This window comes from Pygoscelis adeliae, unplaced genomic scaffold (assembly GCF_000699105.1).
Source record: "Pygoscelis adeliae isolate BGI_AS28 unplaced genomic scaffold, ASM69910v1 Scaffold289, whole genome shotgun sequence".
NCBI classification, from domain to species: Eukaryota; Metazoa; Chordata; class Aves; order Sphenisciformes; family Spheniscidae; genus Pygoscelis; species Pygoscelis adeliae.
The window spans coordinates 331771-348867 of record NW_008825499.1 but is presented as its reverse complement, the minus strand read 5'-3'; the positions used below and the strand labels follow the sequence as shown (position 1 = coordinate 348867).

The following is a 17097-nucleotide window of genomic DNA, read 5'->3' as shown; positions in this document are numbered from 1 at the left end:
AAAGAGTGTTTCCAAAATATTGTCCTTACTGTGTTTAGTAAACCCAGGATACCAGGGAAGACAACAGGAAAAAACATGAGAATGGGATATCAATTTGTTTTTCTCTGCAACAGGTTAATGTGACTAAATAAAGTGAAGCAAAATCACAGGGCAGAAAACAGAGCTTAGTGTTTTGACTTTGTGACTGATGACTAAGGTCTTGGAAAGCTGTCTTGAAAGATTTTTTTAAAAAACAGACTTTCACTTTGGACCAGCTACCTTTCCAGAAGCAAGAAGTCTGATCTTTAGGAATGTTCTTTGACTGCACAGAAAATGTCTTTTTAGTGGTCATGCCCTAGGACTCTCCAGAAGAATAACACTGTCTTGCCTTCGAGTGCATGCCAATATTTTGACCAGCACGTTCTGGAACCCCTGAACAAAACCAGTCCCTGGAGAACCAGTGAAACTACTTGATTATTTATTTCCAAGTTCTGATCATTCCCAAGGATGATCTGATGGGCCAGCCTTAACAACAGCTGCTGGCTGAGTGTGTGAGTTCTATTGTAGTCTGCTCATTACCTCTGGGATTGTTACATGTCAGTGGCTGTCATCTTAGTCACTGGGACACTGGACTGAGAATCCTTGGGAAAATATGAATTAAATCGCAGCTGCTGGTGAATGCAGGCATTTGAAAAACAGCCTAACCTGCCTTGGAAATCCTAGATCAATTTATAGCTGGAAGTAGAAGTTGTGAATTGGAGTTTTTAATTAGACATACACAAATCTAAAACATTGCTTGACTCTCAGAATAACTCCTTAGTATAGCAGTGTTAATTTGTAGAGGACTTAGACTAATGTTCTGGCTTTCCTGACTCTTAGAGACCAATAAACTTAGTATTTTTTCCTCTTTCAATTTTGGATTAGCATAACATTGAAACTCAGCAGAAAAATGCTTTGAAGCCACAATATATTTGCCCAGATATAGTAAAAAACTAACTGAGCCCATCAAGTTTCACATCATTTTCCTAAAAAGCACTGTGATGTTCTTTGCGTATAGCCTGAAAGCTTGCTAGGTCAGTGTTTAAATAAATGGTTTTGGTTCCTGGCACTTTGCTTAAGTCTGCTTCCAAGCACATCTAGGTCCTGCTGCTCTAAAGCTGAAAATACAATAGCTTATGCAAGACAGAGAGAAACATTCATTTCACTTATTCTGTTTTGTCACTTGATCCTTTCTAAAACTCATAGGTTATGTCGACATTTCTAAGTAATTATGCACAACAAAAGCAGATTAATAAATCAAAGCAGTAGGTGCTGAAGCAGTATTGTATTATATTACATGCATTTAAAGGATTTTATTTCAGACTAGTCAGGTCCCACAGACTAAATGTCCTCACCATATCTGCTCAAATTTGTCCAGAGCACCAATTGCTGGCTCATGTTTTGATGCCACCATAAAGGGTCAGAGTGCAGTAGGGCAGAGCTTCTGGGTACTTTCCTCTGAAAGAAGTCTGGTTTGCAAGCATGACACACCTCTGTACATTGAATCTATGCACCATAAATGAGGCTAACCAGGGATTTTTTTTAAAACTGTGTTAATGCTCAAAACCAGAACAGTAATGTAGTCATAGCCATTAGAGACCAAGAGAGGTTTCTGGCAGGCAGAAAAGGTTGCTGATATGAAAGATGAGTAACATGAACAGTTTAACTCAACACCTACAAGTGTTTTAAATCAAATGTTTAGCTAAACTGATGTCTCTCATGTTTTTCTGTGATTTATGCAATAAAAATACAATGAAACGTCAGATGATAAATACAAAACCTGTTCTACCCACATTAGTTTTTAGCTGATTTTTCATAGTTCGAATAGAGAGAAAACTGCAAGCATCACTTGGCTCAACCTATATAAGGGGCTCTATCCTGCAATCACTATTTCAGCAAAAGGGAGCGATTCTAGTACAGCGTTGTGATACACTGCCTGACTTCTATCCCAAATACAGCATTTAAGAGATCTCCTTAGCATAAAGAGGCAGGCTCAACCTGCCTACTCCCTCTTTGGCTTTCTAGAGATACAGCTTCAGGTTTTCTGGTGGACAATCAGGATGGGGAGACAAAAGGATGCATCAGAATAAAGATTTTTTGGGTTGTGCTGTTTCACAAGGAACAACTCACCCAGCCAGAATGGTTATATGTGTACCAGCAGAAACTGTTTGCCAAGGAATCTGCAAAGAGAAATCCCACTGAACATGTTGTGATGAATGTTTCCTCCCCTGCAGAGAGATTTTGTCAGGTCAGTGGCATGGTGAAAAGACAGGAAGAAAGGTGGGACTAAGGCCAGTTGGAAAGTCAGCAGTTTGTTTGGCTTGAATGGTTCTTTGCTTTGTTTCTCTTTTTCACAAAATAAACTGAGTCACTGCATTTAACCTGAAAGAACGAGTGATTCAGACAGCGGTTCTGCTCAAGCAGGGGAAAAAAAAAGCTTTTTGCTTTTGCTCATATGGTCAAGGGCAACCTGAAAAAACTTAACTGTGAAGATTCCAAACATCAAAATACATTTAAAAATAACCAATAAAAAGACTACTTTTGATTGTAATGATATGGATGATACATATGTATATGAATGTGCATGCAAGTAACTTTCACTTGTATTAAACAGTTGAGAATGTTCTGATACCACAGCCAAATGCAATGGATAGACATGTTCTATGCTATATGCTGCTTCATCTGCACATCCCTGCTAAGAACAGCTCTTTCAGCAAGTGGTGGGAAGCCTTCGTTTGAATAAAATGCAAACATTATGTTCTATGAAGCTCTGGGGGGTGAGGGGGAGCCTGAAATAGGGGTTGTCCCTTTTCTTATAAACCACTTAGTATGGGCTGAGCTGAAAAAGGGTCAGTTTGGCAAAACAGTAGAGGAATCTATTTACTGACACCCCTAGGGCTCCTGAATATTGCTCGAGTATTACCACTGTGGAAGGATGGTGGTGTGTCTCAGTGCCAGAATCAGAAGGCCGGAGTCTACTCATGTGCACAGCAGTAGACAGATCTGATCTCCACCCTCTTGTCTTCGGAGATGGCAAGAGCACTGGAAGTTCCCAGCTCTCTGCTAGGCTGCACAAATGTACAGGGGATAGCATGCAGCCATGGTGGAATCCCATTTTCTTCAGGTAAAGCAACTAAGTTATTACTGAGCTACAGGCATCGCAGACTGAGAACTCTTGGGTTACACAGCTGAAAAATGTGTTGTTGGTAACAATGTCCTTTCCACTATTTGGTGTGGCTTTACTATGTTCTAAAAGTAACAACTAAATTCTAAACATTAACAATTTCTGGAAACCAATAACTCTCATTTTAGAGCTGAGTGTTTTACGGCTAGTATGTTCATTCGACACAGATCCTGAAAATGTATCTAGCAGAATAAATGGTTATTTACAGGAAGGAAACCTTTATTTTCAGCAGAAAAAAGAATTGAAGAAAATGAGCTCCTGTCAGCATTTGGCTGTGTTTTAGCTTGAATGTATTTATTTCACCAGGAAGGTTCTTTTGACCTTTGTCTAAAATGCATCAAAACTGCTGAAAAGATACATGCTTTATCATACTAGTTTTTTTTTTTGTTGGCTTTTACAAAAAGCTGTTATTCTGATTATCCAGTAAGGCAGTACATCCGGGATATATTACTAAATTATCATTCATACATAAGATCTCTTTAACAGATTTCCAGAGAAATTATATTCCAATAATCTTATGTATTAAAAACTATTATCATCCTTCAGGAAGCTGCACAAACAATGCATATGTGTGAATTTTAATGGGATTTTTTTGTAAATACAAATTTACTTGGAAGTAAATTGTGTGAGTTTAGAGAGAGGCAGACAGCAACTGTACAATTAAATATATGAGCCTAGTGTACAGAAGCCGATGCAATCTTTTTTACATAGCCTATCAAAAGCACTCATTGGATATTGAACTGCCCACTAGCTTCTAAGTACGTACAACAAGGGCACCGTATTTATTTCTTGGCTGTCTGAAATCATTTGGCTGTAAGAAGTGGGTGGCATTCAAATAGGACTTGCTGTCCTCACACACAAGCCTCTCATTCTCCAAACTAATTTAGGTAAGACAGGAAGTGTTGGTTTTTTGCATCTTAAAAATGAGTGTCTTTATTACAGTTGCTAGCATTCTGTATTATCTTTAATCATATGCTCTTAAGTATTTCTCTTGGTGTTGTAACTTCTTTTATCTTTTCTCTCACCTTTATATTCGAACAAAGAGCAGATCCAACCTATTTCCTGTCCAAGCAGATCCTGCCTAGCATAACCATGCAGTACATTAGAGTCTAAAGTAAATTTGGCATTACTGATAAAAAATAGCCATAAATCTTTCTAAATAATTACATTAAATTGTAATTAGTTTTCCCTTACGATGGAAACAAACCTTACTTATAAACATAAAGAAACTTATACAGTGGGAGCTAAAAACTATTTAATGTAATTGGGATGGATCGAAATCCACTGTTTTTTTTAAATATATTTAGACTACTATGCAGGTCATTTTCAACTTGGACAATCAGTTCACACTTTCTGCCTTTTACCAAATTATGAACTAAGTACCTGCTACACTTAAACATCCTGTTTCAAGTCGTGGTTAAACTTTGCATGGCCTTAGAAATCACGCTGTGTCATTTAAAATAATACCTGGGAACTTGTTTAAGACTTTGGCACTAGTTACAGATACATATCTTCTTATTGTTTTCAGTTTGCTGGCAAAAGGTATTTGTTAAGATCTTGAAAAAAAATTACAAGCAGGATAGACAGAAGACTTTATAATAAGCCAGTCTCTATTTGGAGTGCTACAGGTCGAAAGCTTACAGGCTGTTGGTAATCTATTCTTTTGCTGATCAATTATGCTTCCAGTTGGGCTCATAAGCCCTTTGTTTTTTCTCAGCTTGGAATTCTACACTTTAACTGGGTGTTAGCAAACATTAACAAATCAAGATATTCTTCTTAACAAAAAAAAAAAGGTATGAAATTTACACAGAGCCTAAACTTACTATTAACTGTTAAAATCATTAAAATAGACCAACAGAATACTGTGCCAGTGAGTGTACTTCAAGTTTTAGGGAACTGATGGGTATGGCTTCTGTCTCAAGATACTGAAAGAGGAAAGAAACAGCTTTTACTTGTAAGTGAAGACAAGCTGTGACATTATATTGCAATGTCACACCTGGCACCAAAAAGCTTTGTTGCAGAGATCCTGGCTGTTTATGTCACTGGGAGAGGCTGGGCTTGAGAAGTTCTTCTTTCCTAGAGATTCTGCATACTGCTGTACTAGCACATGCTCTCTTCTTCTAGGTCAATATGAGTCATTCCTTATCTCCCAGTACTTATATAGGGGCATCTACTCTTGGAAGTCTCTTCTTTCTTTCCACTGCAAACCAGAAGACAAGATTTGCCACTTGGCATAGTCTGTTTGACATTTTCCACCTTCCTGCTCCTATTTTTATTTTTAAACTGTTTAAGGTAGGGCACTTGCATGTTGTACTGTTTTGCCTCTCAGTCATGTCCCCACCTACCCCCAAATGATTTATGAATGCACTAAGCTAATTTCAACTTGATTTGACAATTGAGCAAAAATGCAGAGATTGAGTTTGGTGAAAACAGTTGTGTTCATAGAGGCAAGAGACAACAAAAGTATCTCCATCTAGAGAATACAAATTTTCCCAGTCTTTATGTATCAGAAAACTCACATGCAGGAGAACCATAGGAAACACCGCTGTGTTTGTTCTGCTGCCTATAGAATATATTGTTTTATTTTATTCCCTGGAGAGCAAAGCTAGGGTAACTATGGGTTTAAACCTGAAAATACTAACATGTAGCACTCTTCTGAGATGGTAACAGATTCTATCACGGTGCATGGTCCATATGTTGCCAAAGTGGTATTTGTGAGGAGATGCTTATTAATTAATGGAAGCTGCACATCAACACAATCTACAATTCAACAGGTTCATGTTATGTAGCAGCTTCTAAGATTCCGTCAGTGGTTTGTGTACAAATTTTTGCATAAGACAATTGTTGCTCTCCAGAAAACTCTGCTTTACAGGTTCTACTAGCAAAACTGTTCTCCTGTGCATTGAGGACAGCTGCAGTGACAGATCACTATACCACGTGTGAGTTCCACATCAATGACTGCAAGATGTACTATTAGAAAGACCATAGCCTACCTCACTAGTATACGTTTATTTCACACCATCAAGTGCTGCCTCTGATCACAGAGACCTCTGTGACGGAGCATTTGGAAGAGCTGATGGAAATATTTGTTGTAAAAAGAAATGACTAATTTAACTCCATTTTTCCTAGCAAAACAAACTGGGTTCAATCAAATGTACTCTTAAATGTCTGCAACAAAGGGCTCAATTTGCAGATTTACTTCTTAGTGTTATGTGTCACTGGAGCTCTGTGGTGGTGTTCTTGTTGGGATGATGCTTCCTTAAAAGCACAATCAGGTGACAAACTTTTAGCATTAAGCACCTGTGCTAAAAAAAACTTCATGAACTGCAACCTAACAGCTGTTTTCTCCACATTGCAGGAACACATACATGAAGTAAACACTGGGACAATGGAAAGACCACTTGAGGCTACCAGGATGGAAAACAGCACCTCTTCCTGCTTTCTCATGGAAAGAAAGACTCATGTCAAGGTTAATAGGAAAGAAGTCATGCTAGCTAAGCTGAGGAAGAGCTGCTCCTGCACCCCAAAGAAGCTGAAGAACTTTGTCATGGACTTCCTTCCTGTTTTACGATGGCTTCCTAAGTACCAGTGCAAAGAGTACATTTGGGGGGACGTTATGTCCGGGTTAGTGATTGGGATCATTTTGGTGCCCCAAGCAATTGCATACTCACTGCTGGCAGGTCTGAAGCCAATTTATAGTCTTTACACATCATTCTTTGCCAACATCATCTATTTCTTAATGGGCACATCCCGTCATGTCTCAGTTGGCATTTTCAGCTTGATAAGCTTAATGGTAGGACAAGTTGTAGACCGAGAACTTCTCTTGGCTGGGTTTGACTTGAATGATGATGCCCCACCAGCCTTGGGTGATGGCTCTCTGCAGAATGACAGTCAGTCCAACACAACTGCCTTCAACCTTACAGTTGCAGGGATGAATGCTGAGTGTGGGAAAGAATGCTACGCTATTGGCATTGCCACAGCCTTGACATTTGTGGCTGGAGTGTATCAGGTAAGTGGTTGCTGACATCCAGAGGCAAGGTATGAAGTTCCTTAAGCTTCTTTGCATGACCTAAGCTTTGGTTTGACTCTCTTTCAATAAGAGATACAGCATCGGTTCACTTGAATAACCTTGGGCTGTTTTCTCCAGGAAGCCTAATTGTAGGCAACTCAGAGCAAGCATGAGGTAGGCAGTTTTCTTAACTACTAGCAAACACAGGTAAAACAAGAGTCTTCTGCAAGACCATTAACATTGTTTTGACACTACTGCCTTTTGGCCTTGCTGCTTTCATGGGACCATGAATCCAATACAGATCTTACCATGAGGGAAATTCCCAGGTAGCTGTGTACTTCAACAATGAAGAAATAATTCTGTTTCCCTAGATATTTTAATAAAGGTGCAGACCCACTCACCTACTTCTACACAGGTTCAAAATGTGCTGCTCAGTGTTTTGCTAGCGAGTACTATGTTCTACCAAACTGCTATCCAAAGATAATTCAGAAGCAGAAAGGACAAGAGGGGAAATAGATTGACTAACCTACTTTTCAGACAATGGCTGTGCTGGACTCTTTGAGACTTACCAATGTGCTGCCCATCACAAGGATATCAAAAGAACACAGAAGGAAGTATGATGAACATACTTACCTATTAATTGTATATATATATGAATTAAGAAAGAGCTAGCTACCTTCCTGTTTACTAAGAAATTTCAGCCACATTTATGAACAACAAAATGCCCTTGTGAAGCTATATTTTCCAAAGCCATCAAAGGAAGGAGAAGCAACTAGTTAAGGACAGTATCCTGGGATCTGGAAAAGTTTGTGAGCTTTTCTGTCACTTCTGACCTTCGGCATGCCACAAAGGCTGTCTGTGCTCCACTCTCTCTTCTGTTCACAGGGCTGTTTAATATAACAGTGCCACTAAAGTAGGGATCTTAGCTGTTGTCATTCGAATTCTGTTTACAAAGCAATGGCCATAAGTTTTAAATTATTCACTTTAAGACAGGAAAAAAGAAAATTGGCTTCGGTATAACAGAAGCATTTTTGCATCCACTGCTCTTTTCCATGGGCAATAAAATTCAGACAAGTCACTTCAGTGGAGTCACTTCAGACCACTGTTCAACTGACCCTATCTCAAACTCCTCATTCACCTCTTGCATTTGTAGTATCCCACAACAGTAAAAGGAATCACGTTTTAAAAGCAGACTGGAAACATCAAAGGATAATTCCTGTTTTAAGATTCAAATAGCCAAATGCTATCTGCCTCCAGCTAGTTCTCTCCCACCTGTACTTAATTATTTGCAGCACCATTTAAGGCTCATCTTTTTTTTTCTTTTTTTTTTCTTTTTTTTTCTGTTGTCTCCTCAGGTTCTAATGGGAATCTTTCGTCTGGGTTTCGTATCTATGTACCTATCTGAGTCTGTACTAGATGGCTTTGCAACTGGTGCTTCCTTAACCATTTTAACAGCTCAAGTGAAGTATCTGATTGGAATAAAAATCCCACGTAGCCAAGGGCATGGGATGCTTGTTATTACCTGGATTAATATCCTCCGGAACATTCCTCAGGCTAACCTTTGTGATGTCATCACAAGTGCCATTTGTATCGTGGTGCTGGTCACTGCTAAGGAACTGGGAGATCGGTATAAGCATAAGCTGAAATTTCCTCTTCCCACAGAGCTGGTAGTTATTGTTGTGGCAACACTGGTGTCACACTATGGAAAGTTAAATGAAGTATATGCATCCAGTGTTTCTGGAGCTATTCCAACAGGATTTATTCCCCCCAAGGTACCACATTTCAACTTAATGCTCCGAGTCGCTGTAGATGCTTTGCCTCTTGCCATAGTCAGCTTTGTCTTCACTGTATCCCTTTCTGAAATGTGTGCAAAGAAATACGCTTATACCATCCGAGCCAATCAGGAAATGTTTGCTGTGGGATTCTGCAACATCATTCCTTCCTTTTTCCACTCTTTCGCAACCAGTGCAGCTCTTGCAAAAACACTCGTCAAAACATCTACAGGCTGCCAGACTCAAGTCTCTGGAGTAATTAGTGCAATGGTGGTTTTGCTGGTGCTGCTCTTCTTGGCACCTCTCTTCTACTCCTTGCAGAAGTGTGTCCTGGCTTGTATCATCATTGTCAGCCTCCGAGGAGCCCTGAGGAAGTTCCGAGATGTGCCAGCACGGTACCATGTGAATAAGGTGGACACACTTGTTTGGGTTGTTACCATGACTGCCTCTGCCTTGATCAGCACAGAAATAGGGCTGTTGGTTGGCATTGTTTTCTCCATGTTATGCATCATTGTTCGGACACAGCGGCCACGGACAGCCCTGCTTGGTCAGATCCAAGACACCAGCTTTTATGAGGATGACTTAGAATATGAAAATCTCTCTTCTGTTCCAAAGGTCAAAATATTCCGTTTTGAGGCTCCACTTTACTATGCAAATAGAAACTACTTTCTAAAGTCTCTGTACAGATTGACTAACTTAGATCCTAACCTAGAAGCTGCTAGAAGGAAGAAACATGAGAAGAAGGAAAAGCAGCATCTGAAAAAGGGAGATCACACAACTGCTAATGGACTGGGCATCGGAGAAACCACTCTGCAACTAGTTCCTAAGCAAATTGATTTCCAAGCCCTTGTTGTAGATTGCTCTTCCATCTCATTTTTGGACACCACTGGAGTTAACACTCTAAAGGAAATCCTGAAAGACTACAAGGACTTAAACATTTCTGTTCTCCTGGCTTGTTGCAATCCCTCAGTGATAGACTCTCTGAAAAGAGGAGGTTACTTTGGGAAAGATTTTGGAAGTATGCAGGAAATGCTGTTCTACAGTATACATAATGCTGTGCAGTTTGCAAAAGACCAAAAGCTTCCAGCAGATTGCTCAGTTTAATCCTGTGTCTTCCTTGACAATTCACTACAAATGTGACAGATGGGGAGGGGCAGTTTGCAATAATTAAACTATCAGACACACTGTTGGCTGTGTACAGCAATGGGCCTACAAGCCATTCTCCCCTGAAGAGCTCTGCTGTTTGTCAGATGCCACACAGAACAGCCACTGGGAATACAGTCCAGGACAAGGATGGAACAGGTTGGATTATTACCTGCACCTTCACTTTAAAATGCAGGTGATGTGCAATAGGGCAGTTTGGGATTGACTTCCCCCTTGTGCCGTGATCGTGTGTGATGCAACATATACATCATCAGACTGTGCTGGAAAGTCTGCCCAGTGTCAGCTGACTCTCCCAGTGGTTCAATGGCTGGTTTGTGTTAAGAGGGCTAAGCCATCTCCATGAAAATGCAATCAATCTAGCAGCTTGGACACATAATGGTTTAAATTCTGGCTTGCAAGGCCCTGCCCCTTCCATCATTCTAGGTGTGGTCCTAAACAACTCTCACTATTTGCATAGAAATAAAATGTATAAAATATTGTGGAACGTAGCATGTCTCTCCACCTTGATTACATAGGCTTAATAACACTACCTGAAGAAACCATGATCCATCACAGGTTCCTTTCAAAAACATCATTTCCAAAAATTACTTCTGGAGTCACCTGTGTTAGTGGCTTCAATCTGTGGTAATTAGTTACTGAAGGTTGTGATACCCTTAATGACGCTGGAAGAAATATGACTCTGATGCACAATTTTTTAACTAGTAAGAAGATAAACAGGATTAAGAAAAATGAATGGCTTTAACTGGCAGTCACACAGTTACCCAGGTAGTTGTACCATCCTGTAAAAATAGGTTGCCTCTGGTGGGCAGATGCAACTCCAATTCAGGGACACATAAGGACCGTCAAACATAAAACCTCAGAATTGTGATGCAGCACAGCATGTTCTTCCTACAACTGCCTGCCTGGGTGTAAAGAGAAACAGGAGAAAAGAGGGTAGGGTGGGAAGGTAAATCTGTGATCTGCCTAGAAGGGGAGTGATGGATCAGTCAGAACTGCCTGGCTGGTCTTCTGTGATGCAATGCTAATGAAGGTTTACAGTAGCATACCAGGGCCAAATAAAGGGAACCACACTTTGTGAGCTGTGTATCCCCATATGCTGGAAATATTCCACCACTGTTTGTACATACAACAGAAATTTTGGGGGTTTTTTTCTCCTATCTTATTATTATTTGATTTGAGGTCCACTAAACCATGTTTTCCAGGTCTGGGTTACTTTCTATAACAATTTGCAATAAGTGCTCTTCATTCTGCTTTGTGTCAAATGATAACCCCAGAGTCAGTTGTGTTGTTATATACACGTTCTCTCTTTACAAATAAGCATAGATTTAGATTTTGCTTGTAACACAGTTAGTACAAAGTGTTCTGGCCCATGGCATTGGCAGAATATCCTCTTTCATACTCAAGCTTACAATTACCTGCACAAAAGGTAGGATAGCTGCCCTATCTTTCTTTCCTTATTCATGGCTGGTTCACACACAGCACCAAGCATGGAAGGAAATTCTATGACAGCTGTGCCTCTTACAGTTAGCAGGTTCTAGAAATAGGTTCCATGTATGCAGAAGCCATTTCTCTGCTGTGCCATTTTAAAAAAAAAGTCAAGTCAACACATCACGTTACTTGTGTATTTCAACTTTTCAGGTCACTGAATGGAAGAACACTCAAACTGAGGTTCTCCAAGTGGCCCAGAGCCTGTCTGGCTCTCATAAACAAATATTTTGTTAAAGGAAAAACAGTGCATTCCCAAAAGACAAAATAAAAAATGTCTTCACAGGGATTGAGAATAGCACAATATTAGGTAAGTGATTCAATGCTGACATTTTCATGCACTCATTATGAAAAAGTGTATCAGCTGCACACTGCTGGTACTGCCAGGGCAGTAAAACCTGACCAAAATGTCTGTCAAGAGATTAAAGGATTGACTATTGGCAGCATTTTCCTGTCATAAAACAATTTAATTACATTACTCTTTAAATTGCTGACTTGGTATGACCAATTTCTTTCTGTCAGAAAAACAAATGGGCAGAGCCCAAGGACAAAGTATTGCTTTGTGTCTGCTTTTGTTTGTAACCATTCTTTGATCAGGGAATCTCTCTCTTAAGGTCCTGCCAGGGCCTAGCATGAGGAAGTGGGTTTACAGGAATTACTGCCAGACAATATCAATATAGACACTCTTAGGCTGTTGTGCCAAAGCAAGCTGTTGCTGGAAGTCGAATAAAATTGTTTCAGGATAAAAGAATATACATCCTAGCAATCTAGACTTCTTTTATCTTTATGGGTCAAGCCACCAGCCTAGAACATAAAGGAAAAAATGCAAAAATACCCTTAACTCTAGATGAATCTCATTTTAAAAGAGAAAAAAAAAAGAAAGAGGGATTCCAATGGAAGGTGTATCCTCACAACAGCCTCTGGAGAAAAATGAAGAGAGGTTGCCATTCTCTTATCCAGGCTGAAAAATAGAGTTAGAAGTCTCTTTTTCATCATATTTATTGTAAGAATGGTACCAAAGGATACCTAAGCAAAGAAACTTGGCTATGCATAAGAGAGGGGGGGTAAGCTTTAAGACTTTTACTAGGAAGAAGCTATTGACCAGAAGAAACCATAAGAACAATTTTCTGTTTCAGTTTCATTGGCAGAGTGGGCTCACAATCAAGTTGGTGTTGGACAATGTCAAACAAAGCAGGGAAACAGCTTTCCGTGCTGTGATGTAGGGATGCTGGGAGGCTGTAAATTATTTCTAAGGAGTATGTAAAAGGTAACTAAAAAAGTAAGCCTTTTTCTGGCATGTTTATGTTTGCTATACTGCATTATACCATGATTAAGGGTATGAAGATTGAAAATTGTTAAAACCTGCTGATTCTTTTCTCTCCTATTCCACCAGGAATTAGGTACCGTGACTTGGAGGGGAGCTGGGGATGGGCTTGTAATTCCAACTAGGTTAATACTAATGTTGAAATAAAATCATTATATGCCTTTTAGGAAATGTTATATCCATCATGTAGATGATTGACTATATTTTTCTTCACTGTGGTGCCTTGTATAAATCACGTATCCAACAAACTTCAGTACTGCTACATAAGAATAGGAAAGGGTTCTTAACTTGCGGACTGCGTGGGTCCCATGGAGCTGGGCAGAGTTGGGAATCTTCACCTCAAACTCTCCTGTTGGCTAATGCAGCATGGCCAGAATGTGTGGTCTAGGTGTCAAAATGGCTGTATTTATTGGCACTGGTAACTAACAAACAGGCAACTGTTCAGTCCATGAAAGACACCTTGGGTTCCCCCGCAACCATGAATATTCCTGTGTCACATGACCTAGAGACAAATGTGTGCTTTTGGTTGGAAAATAAAACTAGCAGTTCTCTGAAAACAGTTTGCCTCGTGGTATCCTTTCACAGGTGGTGAAATAACAGGATAACTTGGAATAAAGAAAAAGATAAGAGGTGGGTTTGCTGTCCTAGAAAAGGGTTAAAATACAGGGATGCACTCGGCATTGGGGGATTAGAAGACATAATGAGAAAGACCATTATAGAAGTGAGAAGGGGAAGGTGGCAGTCTTTTATTTGAGCACATCTGCTTCTTGGGAGGAACAGATGTGTACCACAAAGGTGGTTGTACCACCTTTTTACAGATGGTACAACCGTGAGGAAAAGCAATGCCTGTACCTGTTAGCCTTCCACAGTGGTGGAAACTCCTAGTCCTCTGTTTTCTCTAAGTGCTCTTCTTCAGTCAAGCACCTACCATCATCTTCCAAGAAGTCTTCTCCACTCACCAACCCCATGACACAACACAGCTTTGCTGTTACAGCGTTCTCACTAAAAACCTCTTTACGTCCTTCTGGAAATCACTCGTTCAGGAAGAGAATTGTACATGCACAGAATTCAGCATCAGCACTGAACTCCTTCTGTTCAGACTTGCATTCTTGCCCTTGTTCTTTCTTTCAATCCCAATGCTTGTCTGCAGCCTCCATGTTCTCTCCCTTTCCAAACCATTGCTGCCACTCAGTCCACTGGTTGTCCTCCCACAACTTAAATGTCTTCTTGTCCTTGACAAATGCACGTTTTTGCAAAACAAGCAGTTTTAGCTTGGTTCTAAACAGTAGCGAAGTTTCTAATTTCTATGTGTCAAAGCTGAGCTAAATATTGAGGCTAGTCGGTTAGAATCCTACCCTTGAGGCAATACAGCTTTTCTGGGGCTTCTTGCTTGACTGCTAAGTTTCCATGCTCCTAGAATTTTGATTGTGTCAAGGATTGTGTCCCACTTTGAAGGAGTCAGTGCCTCACTCCCTACAAAGGCTGAGCAGAATCCATGACAGACGCATTCCTTTCCCTCAATCATTTGGAAAGCCCAATCCAACATGTGGCACAGCTGAGACAGGCTGCCAGGAAGGATTTTTGGCCTCTGAGTGTAGTCGTGGCTATTTCCTTTTCAAAGGCACTCACTCATTTTTCTGTAAGTCAGTTGGTTACAGAAACCTGAAAGACCCAAGCCACCTCTCAGGAGAAACCTCTGAGATCTAGGACAGGGACTCCTGCAGCGGTAAGCAGTGACAGCTGTCCTTGCCCCTGCGGAAGCTGGGTCACTGCAAGAGTGAGTACAAAACCCATAGCCCAGAGAGGGAGACACAGCACAGGAAAGGGTGTTTACTGGGAAACTTCCACAGGGAAATATGGGAGGAAAGAGCTATGTTACCTGCTATATTCACAGATGGACTAACATACAGAGGCAGCTCTGGGGTACAAATGCAATACTCAACTGTGTGCATGACCTCTGAACACCTTCCCAAACAAACCTACATACACAAGCACACCCTAATACCTAGGAAGAAAACTTTTCCTGTTCCTAATGTGCACTCTGAAACCCACTACTCCTCTGCTCACATCCCATTTCCAGAGTCTGAGCTCTCCTTCCCCTTGTTGCTTCCCCAAACTTACAACTGGTAAATTCCCATCCTCCTGTGTCTGAGAGAAGCAGTAATGATGTGGATTGTAAATATGCTCAGCTCAGCAACAGCCTTAGCCAGGCAGAACTTTAAGAACTATTGCAACTTTTGATGGGGTTTTTATGGGTTGTCTTTCCTCACAGACCAATCACTTCTGTTCTAGGCATCTGTATTTGGTTGATTCCACTGCATGTTGGTATGAGTGTGTTTAAGCTGAGTTCAATGGGACTTGAAAGGCAAGGAATTCCAACATTCTCCTCCTAAAGTCTAACATGTATTACCCTAGAACTAGAAATGTTATTATGTATATGAATCCTTTTGGAAGAGGCTATTAACTGGTATTAACTAAAGTCACCCTGTTTTCATTGTGACTACTTGTCACTTGATGCAGTGCACTGATGGGTTCAGGATGCAAAAAGAAACTCCCAAGTGGAAGGAAGACAGAAGTAGTAATAAAATAGTGGCAGCTTTCATTTGGACCTCTCAATAAGTCAGGCTTGTTTTAATCTTCATGGGACTTCTTTTGCTGTATCATGTCTCCTAAATTAAAGGACAGAAAAGTAAGCCATCTTTCTAGTCCCTCAGCACTGTTCTTAGAATGGCTAATGGTTAGCAAAGCACATAACAGGATGGGTGAGAAGTCTTGTTTGGGACAGTATTGCTACCTGAAATGCTTTGGTGAGGAATGGACTGAATTTATGCTTATCACCCTATTCCATCCCATTCCTAGCTTTCGCCAAAGACTCATCTAACCTGGAAAGGGAGTCACATAACACTGGGACCTGAATATTAAAACCAGACCTACAACCAGGCGGAGCTCTAGGTACACATGCGGACAGCTGGGATGTGGACAGGAACTGAACTCTCGAAGTCTGGCTTCTCCCAGCAGTTCTTCTCACTACTAAGTGGTTGCTGGTGTTACTGCACTAAGACCAAACTCTGCTGGACTTGAAGTAACAGCAGTGATAACACCCACTATGACTCCTGAAAACAGTCAGCATGACTGTTGCCTGGAATTCAGCTGAGAACCCTCTCCATAACACTGAGTACATGCCCTGACTACAAAGCAGAACTCCTCCTTGCTTAAGGAACCATTGGAGACTCCTCTAGAGCTCTATTTGCAAGGTTGTGCCAAGCAGTATTTTAGAAAGGATGCACCCAGTTAAAAAAAGCAGCACTAGAACCTTGTACATGCAATGGTCCATGAAACTCATTTCTGCAGCCTGAGGCCTCTCTGGAGGTCATGGTACAACTGGGAATCAAGATGCTGAGGTGTGGACATGGCAGCAGGGGAGACGTGGAATGAATATAGCATATGACCAGAGATGGTCTTGGTAAAACTTGACCAGCACACCCACAAGACTCACCAGATGAAAGGAGACCTTAAACTGCTCCTTAACCTGTTAGAATGTAATGCATGCAGGTTAGCCCCATCTTTCTCAATACAAGCTCTCTCTTTCTTAATCTCATACACCCCCAAATTGATTCCCCTCCATTGACACTTACCTGACTTCCAAGGAAGCAAAGACATGACCAGCTTGCAATTATACTAAGATAAATATCAAAGTGAGCACCTGTTGGACACTTTAATGTGTCCCATTTTTCCAGATTTTGACTTGAGGTGTTTGCTTACCTGAGAGCAACTAATTCTAGTAACCAGTGAATTCGAACTTGTTCAATGCCGCCATGTGGAACAGAAGAAATGTAGGCAAGGTTCATCTCTTGGTCTTTGCTCAGGTCAAATAGGTCAGCACGGCTGTGAGGCAAAGGAGGGCTTCAGGAAAGGAGGGACAGAAAAGAAACAACACATTGCAACATTAACTAGCAGCTCCACTGGGTGTCCAAAGATCCCTGTGCTAAGTTCCTATACCACCTGCAATATCCTCCCTGGCATCAGGAGCACTGTCTAACATGAGATGAAAGTAAAACGGAGTTGCCAGTTATTAGGGGCTAACTGACTACAGATGTAGTTTGGCAAAGTGCAACACAACTCGGGTGCATCTCATTGCCAT

At 40.7% G+C, this 17097-nt stretch overlaps 2 protein-coding genes across 2 annotated transcripts in view; one reads left to right on the top strand and one right to left on the bottom strand.

The window, feature by feature from the left end:
- The window catches only part of IDUA (iduronidase, alpha-L-), a 45203-nt gene extending 28349 nt beyond the window's left edge, over nt 1-16854 (bottom strand). The window contains exon 1 of the mRNA XM_009331512.1: nt 16719-16854. Within this exon, the coding sequence (XP_009329787.1) occupies nt 16719-16804 (86 nt within the window). The 5' untranslated portion in view covers nt 16805-16854. The remainder of the gene's footprint in view (nt 1-16718) is intronic.
- On the top strand, nt 6591-10087 carry SLC26A1 (solute carrier family 26 (anion exchanger), member 1). The gene is made up of 2 exons (XM_009331511.1): nt 6591-7211; nt 8567-10087. The coding sequence occupies exons 1-2, from the start codon at nt 6591-6593 to the stop codon at nt 10085-10087; spliced, it is 2142 nt and encodes a 713-aa protein (XP_009329786.1).
- Nucleotides 16855-17097: the final 243 nt, after the last annotated feature.